The following is a 25,986-nucleotide window of genomic DNA, read 5'->3' as shown; positions in this document are numbered from 1 at the left end:
AAAATGCTGTATTGGAATTGGATACTCTATTTTAAAGTGGACATTTTGTAGGTGAACAATAGTTAATTTGTGCTCATCGATGTCTCACAATCAGCCGTGAAGTGAATAACCAATTTTTCTGGGGATTGTTGGGAAGGACCCCAGGAGAAACTCCCTTCTCTTTTCGAATAGTGCCATTATCTTTAACGTCCACCTAAACAGGCAGCCAGACCTCTGCCGGCATCTCTTTCTGAGACCAGGGGGAGAATATCTGCAACAAGTAGAAAATTAAACAATATTAATAATTAAATCTCTATCAATTCATTCCTTGATAGATTTATACTGTACAGCATTTCTTGTTATTAATTTGAGTACTTGCATTGATTGGCTAAGTAGAAATATGAAACCAGCACTGAATACGGTATCCATTCTATAAATGGCTATTTTTTCTTCAGAGTTACTGCCTTTCTGGGAAATCATGGACTAAGTCGTAAATGAACACCTTACTCAGGGTTGTATCAGTGTGCAGCAAATTGCTTCAGATGAATTAATCTCAGATGGGCCCATAAGGACAGAAATCCATATCTGTTACACCAGGATAGAGTGTTGATGACATACAATGTTGATTTTAGTATAGAAGAAGCTTTTATTTAACTATAATATGCTTGAAAGCACAATGTTTCAGGTACCAAATCTGGGCAGCATTCTCTACAGATTAATAATGAATAATATGCTTATTTCAAAAATATCTTTCGAATAGGTTTTTACGTTCCGAAACAAAAAGTGAATAATCACCACTCTGGTGGTAACACTCTGACTTGGGAAGTGTTGGTATCACAAGGTGAAATGTTTTGCCATCAAATTAGGTGTTTTCCCCAAGTCTCGGCCACAGCACTGCTAGAAACACAGCCGGGCGGCATTTCTTCTCTGCATTCTCTGCATCGAGTTGCAATTTATGACTTCCAAACAACTGCGCAAACAGAATGGATTGCAGCGTACCTGGAGCCAAAGGCTCTCTTTACCCCGGCCCCCTCCAACCCCCACCACCACCTCCCATCTGAAGCATTTCTGCAGTTGAAACACACCATAAATCTGTTGAAGAATCTTCACGGTAAATTTGCACAAAATTCCTCAAATTTATCTGGATTTAGATTTGTTTCAAATAAATTCCGTAGGTTAAAGGCGAGAACAACTTCATGAAAAACCTGGTGTGGATAAATGACATTTTGGAGTTGGGTTTTGCCAGAAGAGTGACTTGTCATGGTCATGATAAGCCATGTCACATGAAAGTGACTCAGTGACCTGTTTAACATAATTGATGCCATATTGGGCATTTGTGATTTTTTAAAAAAAGAGAGTAAGGTTTGGTGCAATATGAGGATGGTGCCTCTTTAAGATCCATAACAAAATGACCTTTTAGAGACCTGCGGAGTAAAATAACTCCCGGTATGATGGAATGATGGGGTGTGGTGGGGTGCAGGGGGTGGGGTGGTGTAGAAGGGGTTCCTTCACTTCTTTAGGTACTTAAATACCCTCCATGGAATTGATGGCTGAGCTATCACACAATTTTATTTCATGTATTTAGTAATTAGGATAATAAAATAATTCAGCTACACCCAAAGCAGCAAGAACTGTTGAAAAGGAATTTGCATTTAAAATAATGTGAGTGTGTGTGAGTGCGGAGGGAAGGGAAGGAGGGGGAAAGGAGGGACAGAGTGGGGCGGGAAGAAAGAGAAGGGGTAGAGGAGCAAAGTCAGATTGGATTATCACATTCGAATACACTTTTGCATCTCTACAATGTAATAAAAGGATCAGACTATTCTATGGTCCAGTGGTCACCCTCAAAATTACACTGCTTTTCATTTTCGGTTTTGTTTGAATAATATATGGCCACAATTACTCTATTCAGTCAAGCAGTGACTGTGTAAGCAAGTACTTCTGCATTTCATTATTAATTAGAATTCAGCAGAGTGTGTGTGTACTGTTCCTTCTTCCCTTCCCATCCCCATAATATCTTAATCGGTGCAAGAAATCGATAGCAATGCTATTAGGAACTGAAATAATTCCTATCTCAATTAAAAGAATAATAATTGCTTGTTTTGTTTTGGGGAAAAAGTTGCAAAGTTTAATGTTCTGCCGATTTTGCACAGTGAGTTTTTTTTTACTGGAAAGCTTGACTAAATTATATGCATTAAACTTAGGGATCATAATTTGAAAAACACCTTGTGTTACCACTGGCCTATTTGTCATGGAGACAAAATATAGGGTATTTTAAATTGCTACAGGTAAATGCGAATAAGCACACAAGGAGGTACAGTAATTCACCAAGAAATGTTGTCCCAGAATCAAGGTCTCAATTCCCTGGTTATTATTTCCAATTTGCATTTTGTATACAACAGTCTCAATTTATTTATTCAATCCACCTGCAACTGAATCTGAAATTAAACTACTTTGTTCTACAAAACATAACCATTTACAAGAAATTGTTACCACAGGACAGTTGGTTGAAATATGGTAGACAATATGCAGTGCATTAAGCAATAGGAAGAGAAACAACAGGACTATTTTGTCTCGATTAATAATTATAATAATAATCCTTGCAATATGTATAGCATTTTAGCATGTCGTTGAGATATCTCAAAGACCTTCACAGGATATACTGTAAAGTGGAGTGACTGTGTATTTTGTGGCCAAAACGCGGCAGCCAGTTTGCACATAGCAATGTCCCACAAACAGCTATGGAGTGAGTGACCAATTAAATCTGGGGGATTGTTGGCCAGGACACCGCGAGAAACTCCCTTCTCTATTAAGAATTTTACCTTTAGAGATCAGTTAGCTTTACACTTGTAGAGTTAAAATGTTTGAAAGTTTTGTACGATGCTATTATGATTCATCCCAATTGCATGAACACTTATTAAAATAATCATTATAGCATTATTAGCTGGTGGAAGATGGCTAAGCACTGGATAGAACTAACTTGGATTAGTTATTAGTTATTAGAAAGCTATTTGATATTGTTCCACATGTCAGGTCACGTGAAAATAATACCAAATTGGCCAAGTTGATTAAAAATTGGCAAAACAAAGTAAACTGTGACAATACATGGAATTTCTTTTTGTCTGCAGCAAAAGACCAGAGTCTGTTGTGAGTTCTCTGTGGTACAAAACTTATCGTAAGTAGATAAAGTTATCTGATGAAGTTAACCTATGAAGAAGCAGGAAGATTGATGCGTTTTAAAAGGATCTGGACAGAAATAGAAAAAAACACGGTCAAATGGGAAAGGGAGAAAAAATAATTATTGGTAATGTTTTACTGTAATTTACACACAGATAGTAAATTATTCTAAACATGCCCTGCATTTCTTAGTAGGTGCGCCTTGTTCAGTTTAAAGAAGGTAAGTCCTGGTAGTCAAAAGGAATTCATGATGTAATGACTTTTAGTTCAGCTCCCTCCCCTCTCCCCCCACTCTCACATTGCAATGCCAGGAAACAAAGCATTGGATCACAAACCACAGCAGCAATGACATAAAAGGGAATCTGTAACATTAGAGATCAGCTCCTGACAAGGTTAGCTACCGTTGCAGGTGAAGGCAACCTCCAAATAATGCTGATATCATCTTTTTGAGGTTGGGAAGGTACAAGCGAGGCAGGAAGTAACAAAGAGATGAATAATTTAAAAAAGGAAAATCATTGCGAGTGCAATCCATTAGGATTTTTATTCAATTATACAAAAATTGGAGTTGTGTCAACCACTTGACCTTGAACGACTTCACAGCAGCAGAATTCATGACTTTCTAATGGCTGAAAGGTGCTACTTCTGTTTAACCCTTAAGAAGAAGAATGCATGTAATAAAATAATAGCAATTTAGAAAGACTATTATTTGTGAGGGTTAGCATAATATCCTTTCACCTCCGGGACCCGGCCTTTAAATCTGGTTTATTCTGAAAGGATGTACGCCTCCTTCTGCCTGTCTGGAAGGTCCTACAATCAGTCTTGCTTTCATGTCAGAACAATTTACACTGGTGAAACCTGACATCACACACTTCTCCAATGCCCTCCAATTTAGCCAGCAATAATAATAATAATAATCCTTGCATTTGATATAACGCTTTTCACGTCGGGAGGACGTCCCAAAGCGCTTCACAGAACACACTGTAAAGTGAATTGACTGTACATTTGTGGGCGAACGCGGCAGCCAATTGCGCACAGCAATGTCCCACAATCAGTCGTGGATTGAAAATGACCAATTTATTATTGTTTTTGGTTTTGGAGGGATTATTATTAGGTGTGTGGAGTAAGGAAACTTGCCCAAGGCTTCGCCCTCTGCCTGGAATTGAACTCAGGTCTCTCACTTGCAAAGCGAGTGCTCTCACTACTGAGCTACAGGACTCCACACCTTATTCTTGCTTGAATAAGGTGGCTAAGCAAGCCACCTTATTCTTGTTTGAGCACTTATGTCATATCTCATGCCATAACCATTGCATCTGCCCACCATCTGGTAAGTTCCTGCTGATCTTTACATAGAACAGAATGTGATGAAATAGTGAGTTTCACTCATAGTGAAATTTGCAAACTCTTGTGGTTTATGAGATCAACGGTAGGAACTGCTTGATTGAATTACAGTACTTCTTCATAACTCAATGCCAACCATCTATTTGGGTTGTCATCCATACTGAAATTCAAAGAATTGAATTGAAAGGAGTGGGAATTCTGGTAAAGAATGCATCGGGTGGGCAAGCAGGGGATAAAGGGTTAACACACGTGGCTTCACTTCTCAGCTTGTTCCATTGATGTATTATTTATCGATATGCTTTATTATTGTTTTCTTACAGTGCATCTGTGTGGTGCCTCGCATTAAACAGTATCTTGCCTTTATTTCTGCCATTCTAACACATGGGCACCCTGCTAGGAAGGCGACAGACACATCTAGTTATCGCCTTAATTTCATCCAAAATAATATTGCACACTGGGTTTTCTTCAATCAACAGCTTTAACACACAGCTTACCAGTAGTGCTGCTGCTCCTTTACCCGCTAACATTAAGGTTTTCAGTTATGTTGCGTGTAAAATTAATGGATGGCCAGTATTAGCCACTCAACTCAGAGAAAGCATTTCTTACATGAACAGAAAGGAGTTTGCAGGGTGAACGATCCACTGTGATACATGGACTGACTGTCTTCAAAAAAAACCTACTGAAGGCAAAGAAAATTGGTCACCTTGATCAGTGGAAGTAGCCAACTGTTGAGAGGATTCTAGTAGAAATTTAAACAATGTCTATGGAATTGGAAGGGGCATAATGACATACATCAGGGCAAGTACTAACGTAGCACATTTCTACATATAATAATAATCCTTGCGTTTGATGTAGCGCCTTATCATATCATTAAGCTTATTACGTTAAAAAGTTTTTACACAATCTTTGTAAAATTCATCATTTTGATCCATGGAGTACATGCGAATGTACTTTACGATTTACTGCATGCACACTTGCTGATCAGGAAGGAAGGGCTGTATGGTACGGTATAGAGGAGCATTGTTGATGTCCCTACAGAAAAAGAAGCAAATCTCTTGAACCTGCAATGCATTCCTCGTTGGGATCAATTACAGAATGGGATTGGCACTCACATCACCAATAATGTTGCTGCTCACTCAACAACATCAAGAATTTGTGTCATGGTGCATGTAATATTAATATGTATCTTGTGCAGCAGAGACTGAGTAGCAGGTTGACTACCCAACTTCTGGTGTAAATTTGTGAGAGGACCATGGGGACCTGGAATAAATATAAAGTTATTTCTAAATTCAAATGGTCAGATGTGCAGGCTCCCTAACTCTGTTTTACCTTCTGCAACTCTGACCACCACTTCTACTCAATGAACACTGCCCGACCCTCCCCACCATCGAATTGGGGGGGGGGGGCGACCTTTCATATGTTCTCTGCTCCTGCTCTCTGGAATTCCATCCTAGTGCCCCTCTGCCTCACCCTTTAAAGCCCACCTTAAGGCCTATGTCTTTTTCCAACGATTCCTACCATACCCCGCAAAACACTCTCCTCAGTTCCCCCCTTCCCCAGCTCAATCTCCTAATCAGCTGCTTGAAGCGCTTTGAAATATTGCATCCACAAATGTGTCCTGCATCGTTCACACTCTATGGTGTATAATGAGGCGATATCGATATAAAAAGTGACATTGCAAAGCTAGGAACAGCTTGCCACTCAGCTCAGCTACACTGCCATCTTGCTGGCTGCCAAGTAATCTTTGTGCTACATAAGGAGCTGCAGCAGATGCCGTGTGATCCTTTGAAATCTGGGTTTGTATTCTTTTGTTGGTTTTAGATTTCTAAAATTTTCGTACGTTAAAATAACTTCAGAAGATATAATCTCAGAAGCATTATGTTAGCATTCATATTGTTGCAATTCTCCTCATTTAAATGACCTGGTAAATTCTCAAGGCAAATGGTTGCAAGACAATAACCCCTTTAAATCAGTCGTGATAACACTGGATAACACTGGATTTGCTCCAGAATAGTTTATTACTGAGGAATTACACTGGAGAGCTGTAAAATGATACTGGAACCAAAGTCCCTGCGTATGCAGTTTTAGTGATTGCTCAGTAAGGGATTTATTGATGGCTTTGAGGATTCCAATGCATTTTTCAAACTAATGCTAAAAATCCCAGATTCCTGGAATACAAAACAATATTCTTTCTTTATACTTCAGCTGGAGTCCTGTAGCTCAGTGGTTAGAGCACTCGCTTTGCAAGCGAGAGACTTGAGTTCAATTCCAGGCAGTGTGAAACCTTGGGCAAGTTTCCTTACTCCACACACCTAATAATAATCCCTCCAAAACCAAACACAATAATAAATTGGTCATTTTCAATCTACGATTGTTTGTGGGACATTGCTGTGCACAATTGGTTGCCGCGTTCGCCCACAAATGTACAGTCAATTCACTTTAAAGTGTGTTCTGTGAAGCGCTTTGGGACGTCCTCCCGACGTGAAAAGCGCTATATCAAATGCAAGGATTATTATTATTATTATATTATTATACATTGCTCTCATTCTCAGTGAAGGGTGCTTGACAAAGCTGTTCAATGCTGAATACCCTTGCATGCACTGCCTATGTTCACTTGTGAAGAATGACCACAGCTGTGGAATGATATGCCTGGAGAGGACAGCAACTTCAAAAGAAATGGGAAAATTGGAAGGGGGAGAGGAGGTGGTTTGGTGGGGGAAAGGAAATCCTCAAAACACAACCCAAAAGAGGAATCTAGATATTTGCAGTTACAATCTCCAGTCGCCATAATGGAATTATGGCAACAGCAAAACATGTATCAGTTAACGCAAATAGAAAAACGCCGTAGTTTAGCTCAAGTGCAAGGATAGAAGAATTCCACAGCAACAATGAGGAGAATGTAAAAAATTCTCATAGACACTCTTCACTACATTCTAATCTGAGAGAAAGAAATTCTCTCTTGAAGCCCACATTTCTTTTACAATGTTATGGGTGAATGGTAGGAAATGTCAGGAGAAAGGTCATGTTGTCATTTTAATGTTTGGATATGGGCAGATGCATTGCCAAGATCCATTTTTAGTGAACAATATTGATTTCTGTTTTTACGGAGAATCCATTTGGGAAGCAACAAACAAGGGAAGCAACAAATATTTGAACAATGGCCCTCCTGTGCCATCACATCCAGGAGTGGCATTGGTTACCTAAACCTCCCTAAATCACTGGGTCTATGTTGAGCTCTCTCCTAAATGGAACATCCCTCAACTTTGTACCTCTCCAAAGTCTCTAAGGTGTTCCTGACATCTCCTTGACGTCCCACACAGTTAACACAGATTATTAAATAGCTGGTGGTGAATTAATAACAGGATAACAGAGAGCTGATGCTATAGCACAGCTGACAGGGAAGTTACATTCAGGATAGCAGATAGCTGGCAGGGAGTTGCTTTAGGGAAGAGGTTATTGGCAATGATTTTAAGTGCAGGATAACATATGGGAGACAGCAAGTTTTAGGTAGATTGTAAAGATAGCTTCATCCACCTTAGCCTATTCTTGCAGAGTCCATCGCCATAACAATGAACGTGTAGGCACAGCCTAAAAGTTTGCAAGAATCCCTAATGAATCCCCAATCACCATTGTTCCCTATGATTGAGTATGGGAGTTCTACATTGCGTATCTTGTCAATGGACTATGTAACACTTCATCCCTTGCAATGTCTCGCCAGTAAATAGGTCATTTGTTTCCATTTTCCAAGGCGTTGCATGAAATATTCTTTCCATGTTGTCATAGAAACATGCTCTGTATGTAAGTTAACATGGATTGTAAAAATACCGGATACATTTCAACTGAGACAATATAACATGTATTTAACCCTCGTTGTCTGTCTCTCTCTCAGCCACTGTGTAACGCTCCATTTTTAATGGTTGTTTTGAGTGGTTTGGGTATATAAAAAATTGATTGAATACATTGTAACTTGTAATGACCAATTCATCATCCAGAGATGAGTGCTGTCTGTGACTTGGACAGATAACCCAAATGCCTGCCCAGTGCAGCATATTGAATATTTATGAACAATGAAGTGCTGTTTGTACCAAAGTATGATTCTGAATAACATGTTTGTATTGGTCTGTGGAGCATGGATGACAAAGCTTTAAAATAAATCAAAATGAAGTGGACCGGGATGACTTGAGTGTAAATCCCCAATCTAAACTGTTGAGAACTGGAATTGTAGACTCAGTTAACTCCCATACTGATTTAGTCTGTGTCTCTCTGTAACATAGCTGGAACTGCTCTTGTTTTGAACTGACTGATGTTCCCCAAAGAAAGCACTCCATCAAAACTATAAGTGCGTTATTTATTGCTTTGGACCAATCTGACTGGTAACATGCTTAGATGATGATCAAACAGTTATGGCTCCTGCTTTTTTCCCTTTCCTCTTTAGGTCCTTTCTGAGACTACTTTTAGTAACTGAAAAGGAAATGAGCTCTTGATTAACATCTGTGTATTGAAATACCTATTGCTCTCTGTCCTGAACATGTTATTCAGAAACCCCGAACCTGTGCCTTGGTGTATCTTGTAATATTGTTGCAGGCTTAGTCAACGAACAACTCTCAGAAATGTTTATATTTGAAATTCTAGACCACTGAGTAGAGACAGTTCTGGCCTACTTGTGTATTTCCATTTGATCCCTGATTCTGCAGTGCTCTGGTCCAGTGAGAATACAGTAGTTTCCATGACCTGACAAATGACACACAAAAATATATAGCTCAGTGAGTAGATGGTGTTGTGTTGCACACTGAGCCATACTGACCTGGAAAAGTGCCATTGGTGAGGTGTGAGAGTGGTCCACCAAGTAAACCGGCAACAATACTTTCAGGTACACTGAGGCAGGAAGACAAGAAAACCTATGTTTCAGTTTGTAAAGACCAGGCTTTAGCCGTAGTGACAGGAATCAATTGAGAATGAGGGAGATAAATTTGCACAGATTGATTGCCTTAGGCTAAAAGGCATGTGGATGCAAACTCAACTGGAAAATAAGTCACAAAATGTGCATTAACAGGGAATATAAAACTTTTGGGCTCATTAACCCTCCCATTTGGCCTTTTGTCTTCATTTTAGACAGTTTTCTTCACCAATTCAAAGGATCACAAGATTGGTTTTCAGAATGCCCTTTGGCCTATTTGATCTCATCTTTCTGAAATCCCCATTCTACCATCTTCCCATTGCAGCATCAAGCTGTTTTTAAAATGAGTCCAATGTCCTGGGCTCAACCTCACGACAACCTGTTATTGTCCTTAATTACCGATTCATTACCATCAGAGAAGGAAAGAACTGCAGGAAAATAGGTAGCACTAAATGTGTAACTCAATATTGCTAATGGTGGCCAACTCGCAATCTGGAGGGAGGAGGGGTGAGCCTGACTGAATCATAGCACAATGTGATTACAATGCAGCAAATATTGCAGTCTCAATCAGTATATGTTTTAACCTAATCCATGCTTAAGTATTGGGATCAAGAAGCAGGAAATGAATGGAAAACATAGGTAAAATTCAGAACTACTCTATTCTGAAAAAATTGTAGTGCAGTAGTGTATAAAACTAATGTTCTGAAAATAGATTCCAGTTCCTGCACTAAAGACTAGTCTTTAAAGGAGCCTTTAATGTAAATGGGTTCACATCAGCCTGGTGTAAATTACTTCAAGTGAGTGGTTGTGGTTCCGTGCTTGGCCCTTCCTTGCTTTATTTCAAGGACACTGCAAATTAAAGAGGTACTGTTGCCTGGTAAAGTATCGTTCAGTACAGACTGGCAAGGTCTCAGGTTTGATCTTTAGCCTGTACTAAGTTAACTGATCTCTTACAGGATGGCGGTGGTAATGCCATTTTAACCCAATTGGCCCAAAGGGACCGGTGATAAATCAAAAAGAACTTCAATTGAATATTAGTTTAAAGAATTTACGTGATGTGCAATTTAAGATTTCAGATTCTCTTGATCTTTGAACAGTTTGCTTCAGGTTGTTAAACAAAATCATGATGTTTTATCCTCCTCACTGCTCCTTTTCTGAAGTTTCATTTGATTCCCTTTTTTCTTCCAGTGGGATTCACAATGGGTATTGGCAGATTATTGGACTGTTCGAGGCATCAAAGCTAAGGCCAATCCTACCCTCAGGCTTCGGCTGGTTGAGGTTCCCAGACAGAGCGTAGGAGTGGACACCTTAACTGATTATCCCTGCCCTATCTCAGAGTGCTGAGACCATTTGCCAGTTCATGAGCTCAATTAATTCAGCATCGACAAGGAATTTAATCTAGATCCTTTCCAGTCTGTACAAAAGTGCTTGTGGCGTGCAATGAGTATCACATACAGCATTTTGAGAACCCTGGTGTGTGTATAATGTAGATACATCCAGAGATCACATAGCTGATGAATGGTAAGTACAGTGTGGGAGATATATAACATATTCCTGGAAATCCTCCAGCTGAGATATTACAAAAACAAATATTGTCTTCTCCACGTACACACAACTCGTCCTGCTTTTACATACTTGCACGGGGACATTGTACACACAGGAGACAAGACAAAGAGGTACATGAACTACACAGTATCCTGTTGTTTGAATTAATCACTACCTTTTAGCAAATATGCCTTTGTATTTCTCTTTGAGGACTTGAAATAGTTAACCTTTTCACCAACAACACTGCCTTTGAACATGGATCACCAAATCTTAGTACAGTACAAATGAACAGGCAGGCATTTCATTAAAAAGAACAATCAATCAATGAAGCTAGGCTGCACAGCAAAACATCTGAGGAGCAAGGATCCAGCACACTTTCCAATATTTCAGCAACATCTGCAAATTACACCGTGATCTTTACAAATAGCTATTGAAAGAACTGGGAGATTAATATGATTGGCTGGTGACTGAGAGTGATTGGAACTGCGTGAGCAATAAAGGATTTGTCTGGTATGCGATACTGTGGATCAATATTTTAATTCCCGATTCAGGCTTTGCTGAAAAGATCTGCTTCAAGCAGACATACATGTCATGAGCTTTGAATGATGAGCTATGGTGCCATTTCTCAAGTCCCTCACTTGTTACTTTCAGCTTCCAGACAATGGGGCTCTTCTGAAGTGTTCTGGTAGTTCACATGGAAAACATATGCAGTACCTGAATTGAAAGATGCAAACTTTGACCCTACATTGACAGTAGGGTCAAAGTCAGGAGTTAGAGGAGGAGTCAGAAAACCTTTTAAAGGTTAATATTACCCCAACCTAGTGTGTGAGTGGACAACTTTAGGGAGAAGGTTGATGCCTCAAGAAGTTAAATCGTCGTAAAACACTTGCTATCCAGACTTAGACATGAAGAAAGACACATGGTTGAGATACTGGAGGGAAGCCAGCGCCTAGGAATCTTTACCTATACCACCAATAGAAGAGGAGGAATGAAAAGTAGGACGTGGGATAAGATAAGCAAAAATATAATCCTAGTTTTGTGCAGCCGGGCACCATCTGCAAAATGACTGTTACTGTGGCACCTGCTTTGTAACCACGCTTTAGCCCATTCACTGAACACCTCTCATGGCACTTAACCAGATTTTAACCAATATTTATTTTAGAATTCCTTAGCCGGATTTAGATGGACACTGCAGAACAAAGAATGACATTGCACAAGTACTTTTTGGCATGGGGAAAGATTCCACAGTCTTCAGACAACTATAATTTTTGAAGGTTACTGCGGTTGGAATCAATAAAGACAGTCCGAAACCTTTACAGCTCCCAATCCTATTTAAATTTTACAATATGCTGCCACTCTTGTGCTGCCATCTATAGCTTTAAAAAACTTGATTAAAATTCACCAGTGTTCAGAATTCCCTTTAAAGCCTATTCAGCATTGCAGATGAGTAATATGAACTATCCGTCTGCTGCTGTGAGCTGATGCAAACTTGCATATGAGGAAGTTTCCTTTCCTGCAGGAAAGAGTAGAACACACAGACCAGCTGTTAAATGCCAACTGATAGCAATCTCATGCTCCAGAGCCCAGGCCAGCTCTGAGGTTAAGAAGTGGAATTCTCAGTCTTAACTATGAGTGGATTAATTAACGTTGCACAGTTTACATTTACATTGAGGCAGCTCAACTGTATATCTGCTGCAAATGGGATTTGCAAGTACCACATAAACAAAGATAATGTTAGCGATCATTTCCGTCATATCGTTAATACATGGTTAATACAGGTTTTAATCATTCCTGTAGCAAAATTAACGGAGGTTACAGCTATAATAAATCCTTATATAAAGAATTTATGCAGAGTAGAACTCAAGGCGTTATTAGTCTGAGCTCAATTCTATCTATAGATTAGTGGATAAGTGCACGGTGGGTCTTGGTACATAGCCACAAAGACTGGAGATGTAAGGTCCCATCTGATAGCTGGCTGATTTAAACAGCCTGCACACAATCACTAGAGCTGCCTTCAGCATCCACAGATCTTGAGAAGTTATAACTATAATTCTAATTTTGATTTCTATCCAACAACTTGTGCTGGAAATATGTGTGTGGATCCTGGGTGAGGATAGGTTCAGAATCAACTGCAGATGACCCTCCAGCAATAAAATAAAAAACTGAATGCTTGTCTACTTTTGGTGCCCAGTGTCAGCATCTCCAACTTTCAGGTGAGATGCAGTAAAATGCTCGGTGCAAAATAAAAATTCTTCCATTCAGTGTCTACTGTCAATGGCAATGACAGTAATAAAGTATCTTGATGTTTGAGTAGTTTTAAATCATTTTTCAGTGTCAGTGTGTGAGGTGAAAATGTACAGTAATGGCTGGCTTACACATATAGTAGTCTCCAAAGACCAATCGACAGTCTAAAGGTTAATGGAACATGTTTTCACCTTTCGTGTTGTGTGACAGAACCCTGCTCTCCCAGGCTCAGGTATAAAAAGAGTTTGATCCACAGTATGGTTCCTCTAAACATCAACGCATGAATAGATATTAACATCAAATCTGCCCCAGTAAGGGACAAATGTACATAAGTTTACATTTCAATTCTGTCAGCAACACAAAGCAAAATATATATTTATATCAATATTTGAAAAAATGCATTCATTTTCTAAAAAAGTGTACAACTTCTTCCAGCTAATACGAAAGGCATCATTCGTGGATGGTCTTTGCTGTTTATGTCAGTCCACTCAGACATACAGGCAGTTTAACACATCTATAACATATCCCTCAGGGAATAAATAATACAAAAAACTGTCTGGGTTCTGCTAGGATTACCCAAGCATTTAGAGTCAGGTAATTTACTTGGAAACCGATTGCTCCTGATTGAAATTCTGTGATCCTTATCAATTGAACTAGATTAAACACAAAGGACAAACAGTAAAAGGTTTTTTTATGTGTAGTTTCACTAGCGGGAGGGCAATAAAAATTGGGATTAAGAGAAATGCAGCAATAAAATGAAAAGAAAATCTAATTTTTTTCAGCACTTATTGATCTATTGTACAATAAGAAAATAACAAAGGACCTTTAAAGGATATGCAACAATCCAGCCACGTGAACAATAGAGTTTCATAAGAGCTTAGGATGAACTCAATAGAATTTTTTATAGAAGAAAATTGGGTTTGTTGGTATTTACTGAGTCAGAACCAGATGAGGTTTTCATAGTTATCGAAGGTTTATAGAACAGGAGAATATTTGGGCCCATTGTGTCTGTGCTTATAATTTGAAAGATATAAAACTCCAGATACTGATTGACCTACTATCCATTTTCAGCTTTGCTGTTTTTATTTTCTATTTTGGAAGAGATTTGCATACATCATATTTGCAGTGGATTCACCTATATTTCCATAATTCAATGTCCATTCCCTTAACGGGGTGGATCACAAAGCCACAATGAGGTGTTGGACCAGATAATCCTCTTTATTTATTGCTGCAGATTACAGACCCACCAAATTGCTGTGTCACATGGCTTTAAGATCATCCATGCAACACAGAAACTCCTTCAAAGTCTTAGAATCTCCAAGTAATACCAGTGAAGGTTACTTCTGACTCTCTTTGAAGGGAATGGAATTGATACTTAAAGATAAACAAGCTTCAAATGACTACTCATAGCTGGATGCAATATGAACACAGCTTGTCCATACAATATGTATGGCATTCATTGCGAGGGAAAGCTCCATTGAAACAAACAGCTTATTACAAGATTTAACAGGTGTACTTTTGCAGATGTAATAAATCTATGTACAAATTCTTACACTCCATTTACACTTTCTAAGAAGTCACAGGAGAGTGAAACAGACATGGCTTTCACTTCAGATGTAACTTGATAGTGTGCAACCCTAGTAACCAGTCTAAAAGCTCACCGTTTGGACAATGGTGAGTATACATACAATATCCTGTGTACTTATGTGAATGCAGTGTTATTAGACTTTTCCTAACAGGTAAGAATGAGGCTTGACCACAGAGATCAGTGGTGCGTTAACTTATGTCACCTATGTACCAGTGGTCCATTCATGTATAACTGATTGTCAGTGTAGCTGTTGTTCAGCTGAAACCTTATTGTTATTTCCTGGTGATATCCTTGAACTATTCCTTGAACTTCAGATCACATCTAAGGACCTTCCTCCTCGATCATACGTACGGTCACATCCCCCCTGTCGCTGGCTTGGCATGAAGGTCTACTACTGTTAAGCACTCTGAAACACTGCCCCACATGAAGGTGCTATGTAAATGCAAGTTGTTGTCGCTAAGAATAAAAATAATAATAATCCTTGCATTTGATATAGAGCCTTATCACATTGTTGACTTGTCTCAAAGTGCTTCACAGGATATACTGTAAAGTGGACTGACTGTAATTTGTGGGTGAAACGTGCATTTCAAACTGGATTTATAATAAATAATTATATAATTATATAATTATTATTTTAAACTGGATTTCAACGAACACCATCTGTATTGTATGGCAACACGTGTTTATATTGCATACAACTATGAATAGAGTGCAACGATGCAGCCCTTGGTAGGTCTAATACGCACCAGTAGAGGAGACATTTGCTGGCACTTCCAGAGACAGAGCTGCGCTTGATCAAAGCTTCAGGTAGAAATTCAACTGCTGGCAGGATGAGAAGCTCACATATTTTTTACAAGCCCGTCATGCATTTTTGTTTCCCTGCATCCACAATACACACATTCAGGGATCTGAGTGGATCTTCCGCAGTCTTATCCCATATATTCACGGACCTTGAGTTATGCAGATGTAGTTATTTTTCAATTGCTCTCGTTGTTGTAGAAACTGCCCATAGTGTAAAAGGCCTGGATTCCAAAACGCCTATATCATGAATCACTTCTGCTGTACTGTTAAACTCCTTACCTCTGCCATTACTTAGGCCCAGTTTGCTGCACTTTCTCACCACCCAGAACATGTCACCTGGACAACCATAGTCATGGCAGCAAATCTTCGGGTATCAAAACCGTGAACCCATGAACGCAGAAAGTGTCTCCCAATGAAAGCTTTTGAAAAGATACTAAACCCAATTGTCCCTGCCTTATATCCAAATCCGGTAACACTTTGACCAGTGTGTAACAGCAGAGTAACAGCGAACACAGCAGACACTGTAATTCAATGTTTCTCATCCATTTTGATCTTAAGATGTTTAGAAAAAGCCACCGTTTGTGTTTTTTTCATTGCCCTGTCCATTTGATAGGGTTTATGGTCCAGGGTCAAAGTTAGTCATGGTGGGTCTTGTATAGACAGGGCTGAGAACCACTGTTGTGTGGGTGTGTGCATGTGTGTGTACGGAAAACACAAGTCTGTAGAGCTGTGGTATTGCATTGTTGCTCAATAAAGGCTAATAAAAACCCTTAAAAGGAAGCCTGACACATTAATGGCCCATTGAGGATGATAGAAACAGCACCATTAATGATGGCTCAACTATTGCTTCACTGTTGCCCTCCCAACGAGAAGTAAAATCTTTGTTGAGTTGGTTACACAATGTTGCAAGAAAACATTTCAAACATTCCCATAACTTCCTTTAAAATAGGTCAACCTTAGAAATAGTAAAATGTAAGAAACAGCAGGATTCCCTTTTGAAGGACCTCTGATTATGACCCCAGTTAACCCCTCATTTCTTTGACGAGCCCCACTTAGTATTGGCCAACCGTATCTCCCATCTGCAGCTGGTGACCTTTCATTGTACTTCATGTTTCGAGGTGTTTTGCAGTGAAAATGTTCCGTGCAAAGTTTCGTGAATATGGTACGTTTGTTCCATGTAACATTTGTATCTGAATAAATTGTTCGGTGACCCAACAGTATGAATTTATCCTTATTTTATTCACTGGTTAATACCAATTTATTGTACCAATTTCTTCTCCCCACCCCAGTGGGGGGGGGGGGGGGATTCATACTGGCATTTGGTTCCACAGCCTTATGGTACCTCTATCATGTGATTCCTCGCTGAATCAGGAGAAAGAAGAGGCAAAATGGCATCAGAGCTAAATCCATACCTCCCTTTACCCAATAAAGTGGATATCCACTTTGTAAAGCTTCCGTCAGAAATCACTGACCAACTAAAAAATGTTTTGCCATCAACCCAATGCAGTTCCTTAGACCAGTCTGTGTGCTCTCCCCTATTGGGAAAAGCTACCTTCTGCTCAGGACCTCTCTTCGCCTTCCGCTTTGCAAGTGCAGACAAGATCCAGGAATCACTAGGAAGGTAAAAAAAAACAGAAGTCGCTGGGTACACTCAGCAGGTCAGGCAGCATCTGTGGAGAAAGGAAAGTGAGTCAACGTTTTCGGGTCCACAACCCTTCGTCAGAATTGGGTTACGTTGGGAGGGAGAGGCTTTTAAGGACTAACAGAGAGGGGGGAGGCAGGGCAAGGCAGACAAAGGAAAAAAAAGTGGAAGAGGACAGGGCATGATGGGTTAAAGAGGTGTTAATAATGCAAAACAAAGGGGGGGAAATTGCAACATACAGGCAGAACAGAGAGAGAAAAGGTGAGTCTAAGACCCAGTTCTGATGGAGGGTCGTGGACCCCGAAATGTTGACTCACTTTCCTTTCTCCATAGATGCTGCCTGACCTGCTGAGTGTTCCCAGCGACTTCTGTTTTTGTTTCAGATTTCCAGCATCTGCAGTATTTTGCATTTTGTTTATCACTAAGAAGGTAACTGAGGGCACAAACCCACGTCCTACAATTCTGTGGCAGAGCGTGATCATTTCTATTACATTTTTATATCAAATAAAACATTCAGGTCACACATCACTGACTCACATTATACAGAGTACACAACGCAAACACAAGGAACAGAGATCAGATTTACTTTTTGAGATAATTTGCATTTCCAATGTTCGGATAAAATAGGAACTTATTTAAATTCTGCTATCCGTCACAAGCACCTTCCAGGCATTTTGAAACTGATTATAATGGATCTTAATAGCTGAGGAAAGAATTTTGTCAGCGCGCTCGCAATTTTTAAAATGGCTGGAAATATTTTCTCTCTCCTAATGTTTCTCTGTCAGCAGTTCAACATCCTAGTACTTTCAATAATGTGGCACTTCCCATAAACCTTCAGTAAAAAGGTGGCCTTGGGTGACAGTAATGCATCTTAACTCAATAGATATCCCAGCAGCCACAGAGCAAAATAGGATTTGCTGAAGCTGTCTTTAGTGGTGGATTTAGCGTTGGGTATTGTCCTGGCTACTTTCCCACACTCAAGTCCCCTTCTGCCCTCAAATTATGGTTGGTTGTGTTTTTTTTTCCTTTTTAACCATTTGTGCACCTGAAACTGGTTTGGTGGCTCCAAGCAGGTGCTCTGCAAGGCTGTGCGATTATTTTGACAGGATGGTATTATTTCAAAGCTCCATCACTGTAGGAACCTGAGTTGCCTGCAAAGGTTGCTTTAAGGATGGTTGTTTTTTTCTTTGAGAAACAGCACGAGAAAGGCAACGATGGTGTTCCACTGGGAATATTTTATTTTACATTATCCTCTTTCCTCACAAATGTAATTGCTTTGAAATTGACATACCTCTCGATTGGATTTGCGAAGGTGGGCCAACTTATGTTTGATTTTAATGATAATTAGAGAATAATGACAGGTAGGACACCTAAGGTCACCTTTTGATAAATGGCCCCTGGGATTTATCTTAATGTAGAGCAAGCCATGTGGACTACAGGTTCCTAGTCCTAGGTGTTACACACGACAGCAATGTAATTCTCATTCATCCTCTTTATTTGAACTCTGAACAAGCGCCCCGAGACTCTATCCCACAAGAAGGGCACGATATAATTGCAATTTGTCATTGTATTGCGGGGGGCAATAATTGCGAGCAATATGCCTGGAATTGCAATATTTTATAATACCAGCAAACTCACCACTGTTTCCACGCAAAACCAATAGCATATAAGTACTGTTATTTTCAAAGCTACTTGCAATAAAGCTCACGATATCAATCGTTGACTTAGTGGTGAATACCTGCGGTGTACTTTTGAGTATATTAAACAAGTCCCCTTAAGTCTTCCCACCCGATCCTTACCTCTAATTCTCAGCAGTATTTAAACCAGGCTGATGATTGCTAAAGAACACGATAACTGCAAAAGCCATCGCAACATTAAGAGCGTTCGCTCGCCCAACACACACAAACATCTGACACGTCCTTTGCTTTACTATTTGAATTGATCCAATTCCTTTCCCAGAATCCTGGGGAGAAAAAAGGGTCAGATCGGGCAAGAGCTAAACTGGAGCTGGAGAGCTTTATTTCTGTGCGGTGTTGATCCCTTGATCTATATTTACTGCTTTGGCATTGTACGCAACAAATGAACTGAATAATCCAGCAGAAATGCTCTACTCTCATCCAACTCCAACCTGCCGCCTGCTGATTGCACACTGCATGTCTAAACCTACTGGCGGCACTTGACTGAGCTGACTGTGAGAGGGAGGGAAGGAGGGGATAAAATGGGGTGAGGCATGTGATGGAAAATGCAAACAATAATATTAATAATCCTCGCGTTTGATGGAGCGCTTTATCACGTCTTCGAGACACCTCCAAGCTCTTCACGCTCATAAAGTGAATCGGCTGTATGTTTTGTTATGGGCGAAATAGTGTACGTGCGGAAAATTAAAATTAAATGCTAAGAATTGCACCTCTGCGTCTCAGTTTGAAATCTTAACGGGGGTTGCAAATTAAGAGTGGGCGTCTGAAAAAAAAATTGATATTTGCATTTACTGGTCGGTGTGGGAACGGATTTTATTTCAGCCCAGGCGAATTTGAATAAATCATTTCAAAAGAAAAAAAAGTTGATGATACTCGTTTGTCAACGCCATCTGTTAGCAGTGCTGTAGATGAGAAAGTTAACGTAACTTGTGTTGTGTTAAGGGGGAAGCTGTGGGTCGCTCACACCCTTTTTTCTAACACGAGAGAGAGAGATTACCGAGACGAATTGCGGTTTGAATGCATTTTAATTGCACTTTAATGAAACTCATCCTGCACTTGTCCCGGACCTGAGTTGTGTAACAGGAACTCCAAATGTCTGCCTGGCTTCAGTGATTAATAACTTTCTCTATTTTTTGCTCCGTGTACTACATACTTCCAGCCGTGAATGTCACTGTCACAACATCATTCAGTGAGGTGGTTAGGGGAGAGGCTACAGTTGGAATCAACGTCCTTCTGGTCAGGAAGGTGAAAATCAGTCAGAGTTCCAGTTCCTGATCACTATCCAACACCTCCCCCCCCCCGCCCCCAAATACTGGAAGATGTGTGCAGGATAGGTTTATGTGACTCTCCTCTTCGACCGTGCCTCCTGTCACCCTTCTACCCACATCCTGTGGAGTCCTGTGGCTCAGTGGTTAGAGCACTCGCTTTGCAAGTGAGAGACCTGAGTTCAATTCCAGGCAGAGGGCGAAACCTTGGGTAAGTTTCCTTACTCCACACAGAGCCTAATAATAATCCCTCCAAAACTAAAAACAATAATAAATTGGTCATTTTCAATCTACGACTGTTTGTGGGACATTGCTGTGCGCAATTGGCTGCCGCGTTTGCCCACAAATATACAGTCAATTCACTTTACAGTGTATTCTGTGAAGCGCTTTGGGACGTCCTCCCGACTTGAAAAGCGCTATATCAAATGCAAGGATTATTATTATTATCCTCCCTGCCCTCCACCCCCTCCTGATCCTAACCGCCAGCTCCAATCCAAATCCCTGACTATCCAGTGCCTTGGGATGTCCTTCCAACTTGAAAGGCGCTTTACAAACGTAATTTGCTGTTGTGTATACTCTGGCTGTGATATCTTCCACACTTAAATAGCCCGGGGATACCTGTTGTCAAGGCTTAGGTGTAAAATAATGAGCCCTTGGACAAGGTAAGGGAGAGTTACATGTGGAATTATAATCCCAACAGAAGGAAAAAAATGAGTGGTTCAAACGCATCCCAGAGTAAGGGAGAAATTAATGGTGAAACAGTCATTGTCTGATTGAAATGGCAATTTCGAGGTGTCTTAAAGTATGTTAAAGAATAACTGAAAATCACAGACAGGGATTCTGCTGCCAGAAGTCTGAAGATTTGCAGCAAAATAAGGACTGACATTAATGATGTAGCAAAACTACTCCGGTCTCTTGTCTTTTTTTTAAAAAAAAATGGAAACGATATGCCTCGCACGACTTGAAGGGTCAGTGTTTACTTAGACAGGAGAGTTGGAAATCGGTTTAGCACGCTACACACATTACGACAGCGCAAAAACTCCTCAATACAGCGCAAGACTCTGGCGCTCAAGACACCAGTCACAGTTCTCAGATTGAAGCGCAAAAAGGTCTAAAATCGCCAGGTTCGAGAGTTCAACAGAAGAGAACTATTGTGTGTGTTCAACCCCCCCCCACCCCCCCACCCCACACACCCACCACACACCCTCAAAAAAAAGACGTCTCGTGGCGGAAAAGAAACTGATGTTAATTTTGCAATGTCTTAAAAACAATATTTTTAAAAAAAATAAATGAAACCCTCGCCCTCCCCTCACTCTCCCTGTGCAAACCTGGATCTTGCGGGAGGGGTGGGGTGGGGGGGGGGGGGGAGAGAGGAAAAAAGGAAGGAAGGAAAGCTGGTGTAGAGTGTGGAGAGCAAGACGTCTCTGGTTTTCACGCTAGAGGGAGTCAGATGCAAATGTTTAAGGTAACACAGAGAAGGAGGAGAAGGAGGAGGAGGAGGAGGAGGGGGGGATGGAGATGGAGATGGAACGAAGGCGGATTTTAAAATAGATGTGACCGACTCCCGCCCGTCAACCCGCCGGCAAAATACAACCGACGTGCGGCTCTTCGCCGAGGGGTGTTGTCGTGGGGGGGGTGGGGGTGGGTTTGCGGGGAGGGAGTGGTGGTGGTGGTGGTGCGGAGGTGGGGGCTGTGTCTTTGAGGAGGTGGCTGAGTGAGGGGGGGGGTGGAGGGGTGGGTTGGGGGTGGGTGGTGGGCAGCTTGTGTGATTGACAGCAACGACGTGGTTTGGTGCCTCCTTCTGCAAACCCCCCCACTTTTTGCTCTCCTCTCTCTCTCTCTCTCTCACTCACTCTCTCTCTCTCTCTCTCTCTGTTGCTGTTGCTGCTGCTCTCAGTAACTTTGGTGGGAAGGGGGGACAGGGATGCGGGCTCTCGCGGACTAAAATGGCTTTGCACCGATGGATTTATGCTTTGCTTCACACGCTCCACTTTGTCCTCGTCAGTGATGCTGCCCGGACTTACCCCCCCAGCGAGGGTGAGTTGTCTGTGTGCGGATGAGCAGCTTTGGTGGGAGGTGGAGGGGGTGAGAGAGGGGGTTGAGAGGGGGTGAGAGGGGGTGAGAGAGGGGGTGAGAGTGGGTGAGAGGAGGTGAGAGGGGTGAGAGAGTGAGAGGGGTGAGAGGGGGTGAGAGGGGAGAGGGGGTGAGAGAGGATGAGAGGGGTGAGAGGGGGTGAGAGGGGGTGAGAGAGTGAGGGGGTGAGAGGGGTGAGAGGGAGAGGGGGTGAGAGGGTGAGAGGGTGAGAGGGGGTGAGAGGGGTGTGAGAGAGGGTGAGGGGTGAGAGAGGGTGAGAGGGGGTGAGAGGGGGTGAGAGTGGGTGAGAGAAGGGGTGAGAGGGGTGAGAGAGGGGGTGAGAGAGAGGGTGAGAGAGGGTGAGAGAGGGGGTGAGAGAGAGGGTGAGAGAGGGTGAGAGAGGGGGTGAGAGAGGGTGAGAGAGGGGTGAGAGGGGTGAGAGGGGTGAGAGGGGTGAGAGAGGGGTGAGAGAGGGGTGAGAGGGGGTGAGAGGGGTGAGAGGGGTGAGAGAGGGGTGAGAGGGGGTGTGAGAGAGGGTGAGGGGGTGAGAGGGGGTGAGAGAGGGTGAGAGGGGTGAGAGTGAGAGAGGGGTGAGAGAGGGTGAGAGGGGTGAGAGAGGGGTGAGAGGGGGTGAGAGAGGGGGTGAGAGGGGGTGAGAGTGAGAGAGGGGGTGAGAGAGGGTGAGAGAGGGGTGAGAGTGAGAGAGGGGTGAGAGAGGGTGAGAGAGGGGGTGAGAGGGGTGAGAGTGAGAGAGGGTGAGAGAGGGTGAGAGAGTGTGTGAGAGAGGGGGTGAGAGGGGGTGAGAGAGAGGGTGAGAGCGGGTGAGAGTGAGAGAGGGGGTGAGAGAGGGTGAGAGAGGGGGTGAGAGTGAGAGAGAGGGGGAGAGAGGGTGAGAGAGGGGTGAGAGGGGTGAGGGGTGAGAGGGGGTGAGAGGTGAGAGAGGGGGTGAGAGAGGATGAGAGGGTGAGAGAGGGTGAGAGGGGGTGAGAGAGGGTGAGAGGGGGTGAGAGGGGGTGAGAGGGGGTGAGAGGGGGTGAGAGAGGGTGAGAGAGGGTGAGAGGGTGTGAGAGGGGTGAGAGAGGGGGTGAGAGGGGGTGAGAGGGGGTGAGAGAGGGGGTGAGAGAGGGTGAGAGAGAGAGGGGGAGAGAGGGGGTGAGAGTGGTGAGAGGGGTGAGAGAGAGGGTGAGAGAGGGTGAGAGAGAGGGTGAGGGGGTGAGAGAGAGGGTGAGAGGGGTGGAAGTGGGGCAGAGGGAGGGAGGGTTTGGGAGGGTTTGGGGGGGTTTTGGGGGTTTGGAGAGGAACTTCCAAGTGGAATTTGACTGTGTTCCCCTCACAAGTTGACAGAGCGGCACTGCCCTCTCATCTCAAGCCCTTTTGGAAACATGGCACCACCCAAAAAAAAAAAGGGGCTTCAGATCCACAGACACCACTACGACACATGTCATCACCTCTCGATGGCATCGAGTGCTCAACGATTGTGCAACTACACCCCTCCTCCTCCTCCTCTTCCTCCTCCCTCTCCTCCTCCTCACCCCCTCTCACCCCCTCTCTCCCCCCCCAGACCTGGGGTTTGGACCATTTGCACTCCATTCCACTCTCGAGAAAAAAAAAAGGTTATTTGCGGAACTCAGAAGTTTTGACAGGAGATGGGGAGTGGGGAACACAGCGTCCGAGTCACTGGGTCACTGGAGAAGATGCTCTTTTTTTTTTAACCCACTTGTTATTGGGGTTGGAGCTGGTGGGGGGGGGGGGGGGGTGGGGGGGGGGGGGGTATGAGGGGGGGGGGGGGCAGTTGTCCTCAAATGAGTTCCTGATGGTTCTGTTTGATGCTCATTAAAGTCGAGGTCCAATTGAGTAAATCAGCACAAATGGTTCTTGGTCCCTCTCTGTCAGAAGTTGTTGAATGGCATCACTTGGTGTGGGGGGTGTTGGTGAGATGGGTTCGGGTCAGGGGGTCGGGGGGTGGGGGGGGTATATTTTTTCTTGTCCTCAACAAAGTTGCTCTCTCTTTCCTTCGCCCCCACCCCAGTCGAGAGTGTGCGTGTGAGTGATGGAGGGACAGATGGCTCTGGTGATGGAATTGGTACAGTTACTTGACAGCTCCAGATGTACGTACGAATCGTTTCTCAAACCACTGGATCTATCACCAGAGCCTTTTGATGGTCACTGGAGTGCGTGAAATATTCCTCGAGAGAGAGAGAGAGAGAGAGCGCTTTTTTTAAAATAAAATGTAAAATAAAAATGTCGGGGTTAAAAAAAAAATGCATTCGGCCATAATTTGTTTCAAGAGATTTTTTTGTAACCGCACTGTAATATTTCAACCCTTTATTTCGCAAGAGTAATGGGATGGTGTGCAACGTTACTACGGGATTACTTGTTAAATTTGAAAGCAGATTCCATAATGGAACCAAACTTTGAGTTTCAGCAGTGGTGAAATTTAACTCAACTGAGAGAATATTGAGTGTCTATAATATATGAGGTATGGTGAAAGTTTTGGGTGAAAATTAACCGATAAGTCACATACAGAGAGAGGTTAAAAGAAACTGTGTAAATTACTATTCGAAGTCCGCCTGGTTATTTTTGGTGGGTAGATTTGGTATAATTTTAAGTAACTTTGAAAATCATTTGAGACATGATGAAAGCTTTCAGGGAAAATTAACCGATAAGCCATATACAGAGAGAGGTTAAAAGTAACTGGAATGGAATGAAAGTTATTTAACTTAACTGACTGAGTTAATCTAAGTTAAAGGGGAGAAAACGTGTGGTTTATGGATGGGAAAAAGAACCAAGGCAACCATTAGACCACATGGGTTGCATAAAGAGGCCAAGAGGAACATAAACTAAAGAGTAAGGTCAAAAGGACACAAATGGATTTGGAATTAGCTGAACAAATCAGAAAAAGTAAAATGAAAACTTTTATAGATGATGATGATGATGATAAACCTTGCATTTGATATAGTGCCTTCACATTTTCCAATCATCTCTGCACTTTGCAGGATTTGCTGCAAACTGTGGTGTCTGTGCATTTGTAAGTGAACCTAACAAGCAGAGTTAAGGAAGAGGTAGATCCAATGAGGGAATCCAAGCCTCAGGTCTAATTATTGTTGCCAAGAAATTCCTGTGTAAATTAGCAAAGCAAATTTTAGACAAACAAAAGAACTAAGTGTCTGAAAGACACCTGTGCAGATGGAAGTCATCTTGGAATCTGAAGGAAAAAAAGCCATGTTCTGGTTTATTTGTTAGGAGCTCCACCTATAAATGCCATCCAAGACACAGCTAGAAATTAGTTAACCAACATCCATAATGGGGAAGATGTTCAAGAGCATTAAATGTGTTTGTCAATCGCCATTTTAGGAATTTCACCACATAGGGATAATGCCACCTGCCAATCTGGGAGGCAGACTAACAGAAACAACGTTTGAAAAGACTCCAGGACAGTCTGTGTGTGCGTTTCCATCTTTGCGCTTGACAGTGAGACTGCATTTCACGCTGATAGCCACATGGTGGCAACTATTCTTAGGTCGCGATCCATGGATTTGAACCATTTCTTAAGATTATTTTTTAAAAAATGGGTAATTTAACAAGATCATACTTTCAACAACACTTTCCCTCTCCAACCTGTAAATATCTCCACTTTCAAAACTATAAACCTTCGAATCAGATTAAATTTGCACACCTGTTTTGAGTATTTTAGGCAGACTCTGTTTGAAGAAAAGTTTGGTTTATTGATGTGACATGTTTGG

At 42.0% G+C, this 25,986-nt stretch overlaps 1 protein-coding gene across 3 annotated transcripts in view; it reads left to right on the top strand.

The window, feature by feature from the left end:
* The first annotated feature begins 22,050 nt into the window (after window positions 1-22,050).
* Window positions 22,051-25,986, top strand: part of epha4b (eph receptor A4b) — a 106,584-nt gene continuing 102,648 nt past the window's right edge. For all 3 annotated transcript variants that reach the window (XM_042339079.1, XM_042339077.1, XM_042339078.1), the window contains exon 1: window positions 22,051-22,207. In XM_042339079.1, the coding sequence (XP_042195013.1) occupies window positions 22,117-22,207 (91 nt within the window). In that variant the 5' untranslated portion in view covers window positions 22,051-22,116. The remainder of the gene's footprint in view (window positions 22,208-25,986) is intronic.

This window comes from Callorhinchus milii, unplaced genomic scaffold, assembly GCF_018977255.1.
Source record: "Callorhinchus milii isolate IMCB2004 unplaced genomic scaffold, IMCB_Cmil_1.0 Scaffold11, whole genome shotgun sequence".
In the NCBI taxonomy this organism is placed as follows: domain Eukaryota; kingdom Metazoa; phylum Chordata; class Chondrichthyes; order Chimaeriformes; family Callorhinchidae; genus Callorhinchus; species Callorhinchus milii.
This window is presented reverse-complemented; position numbering and strand designations above follow the sequence as displayed.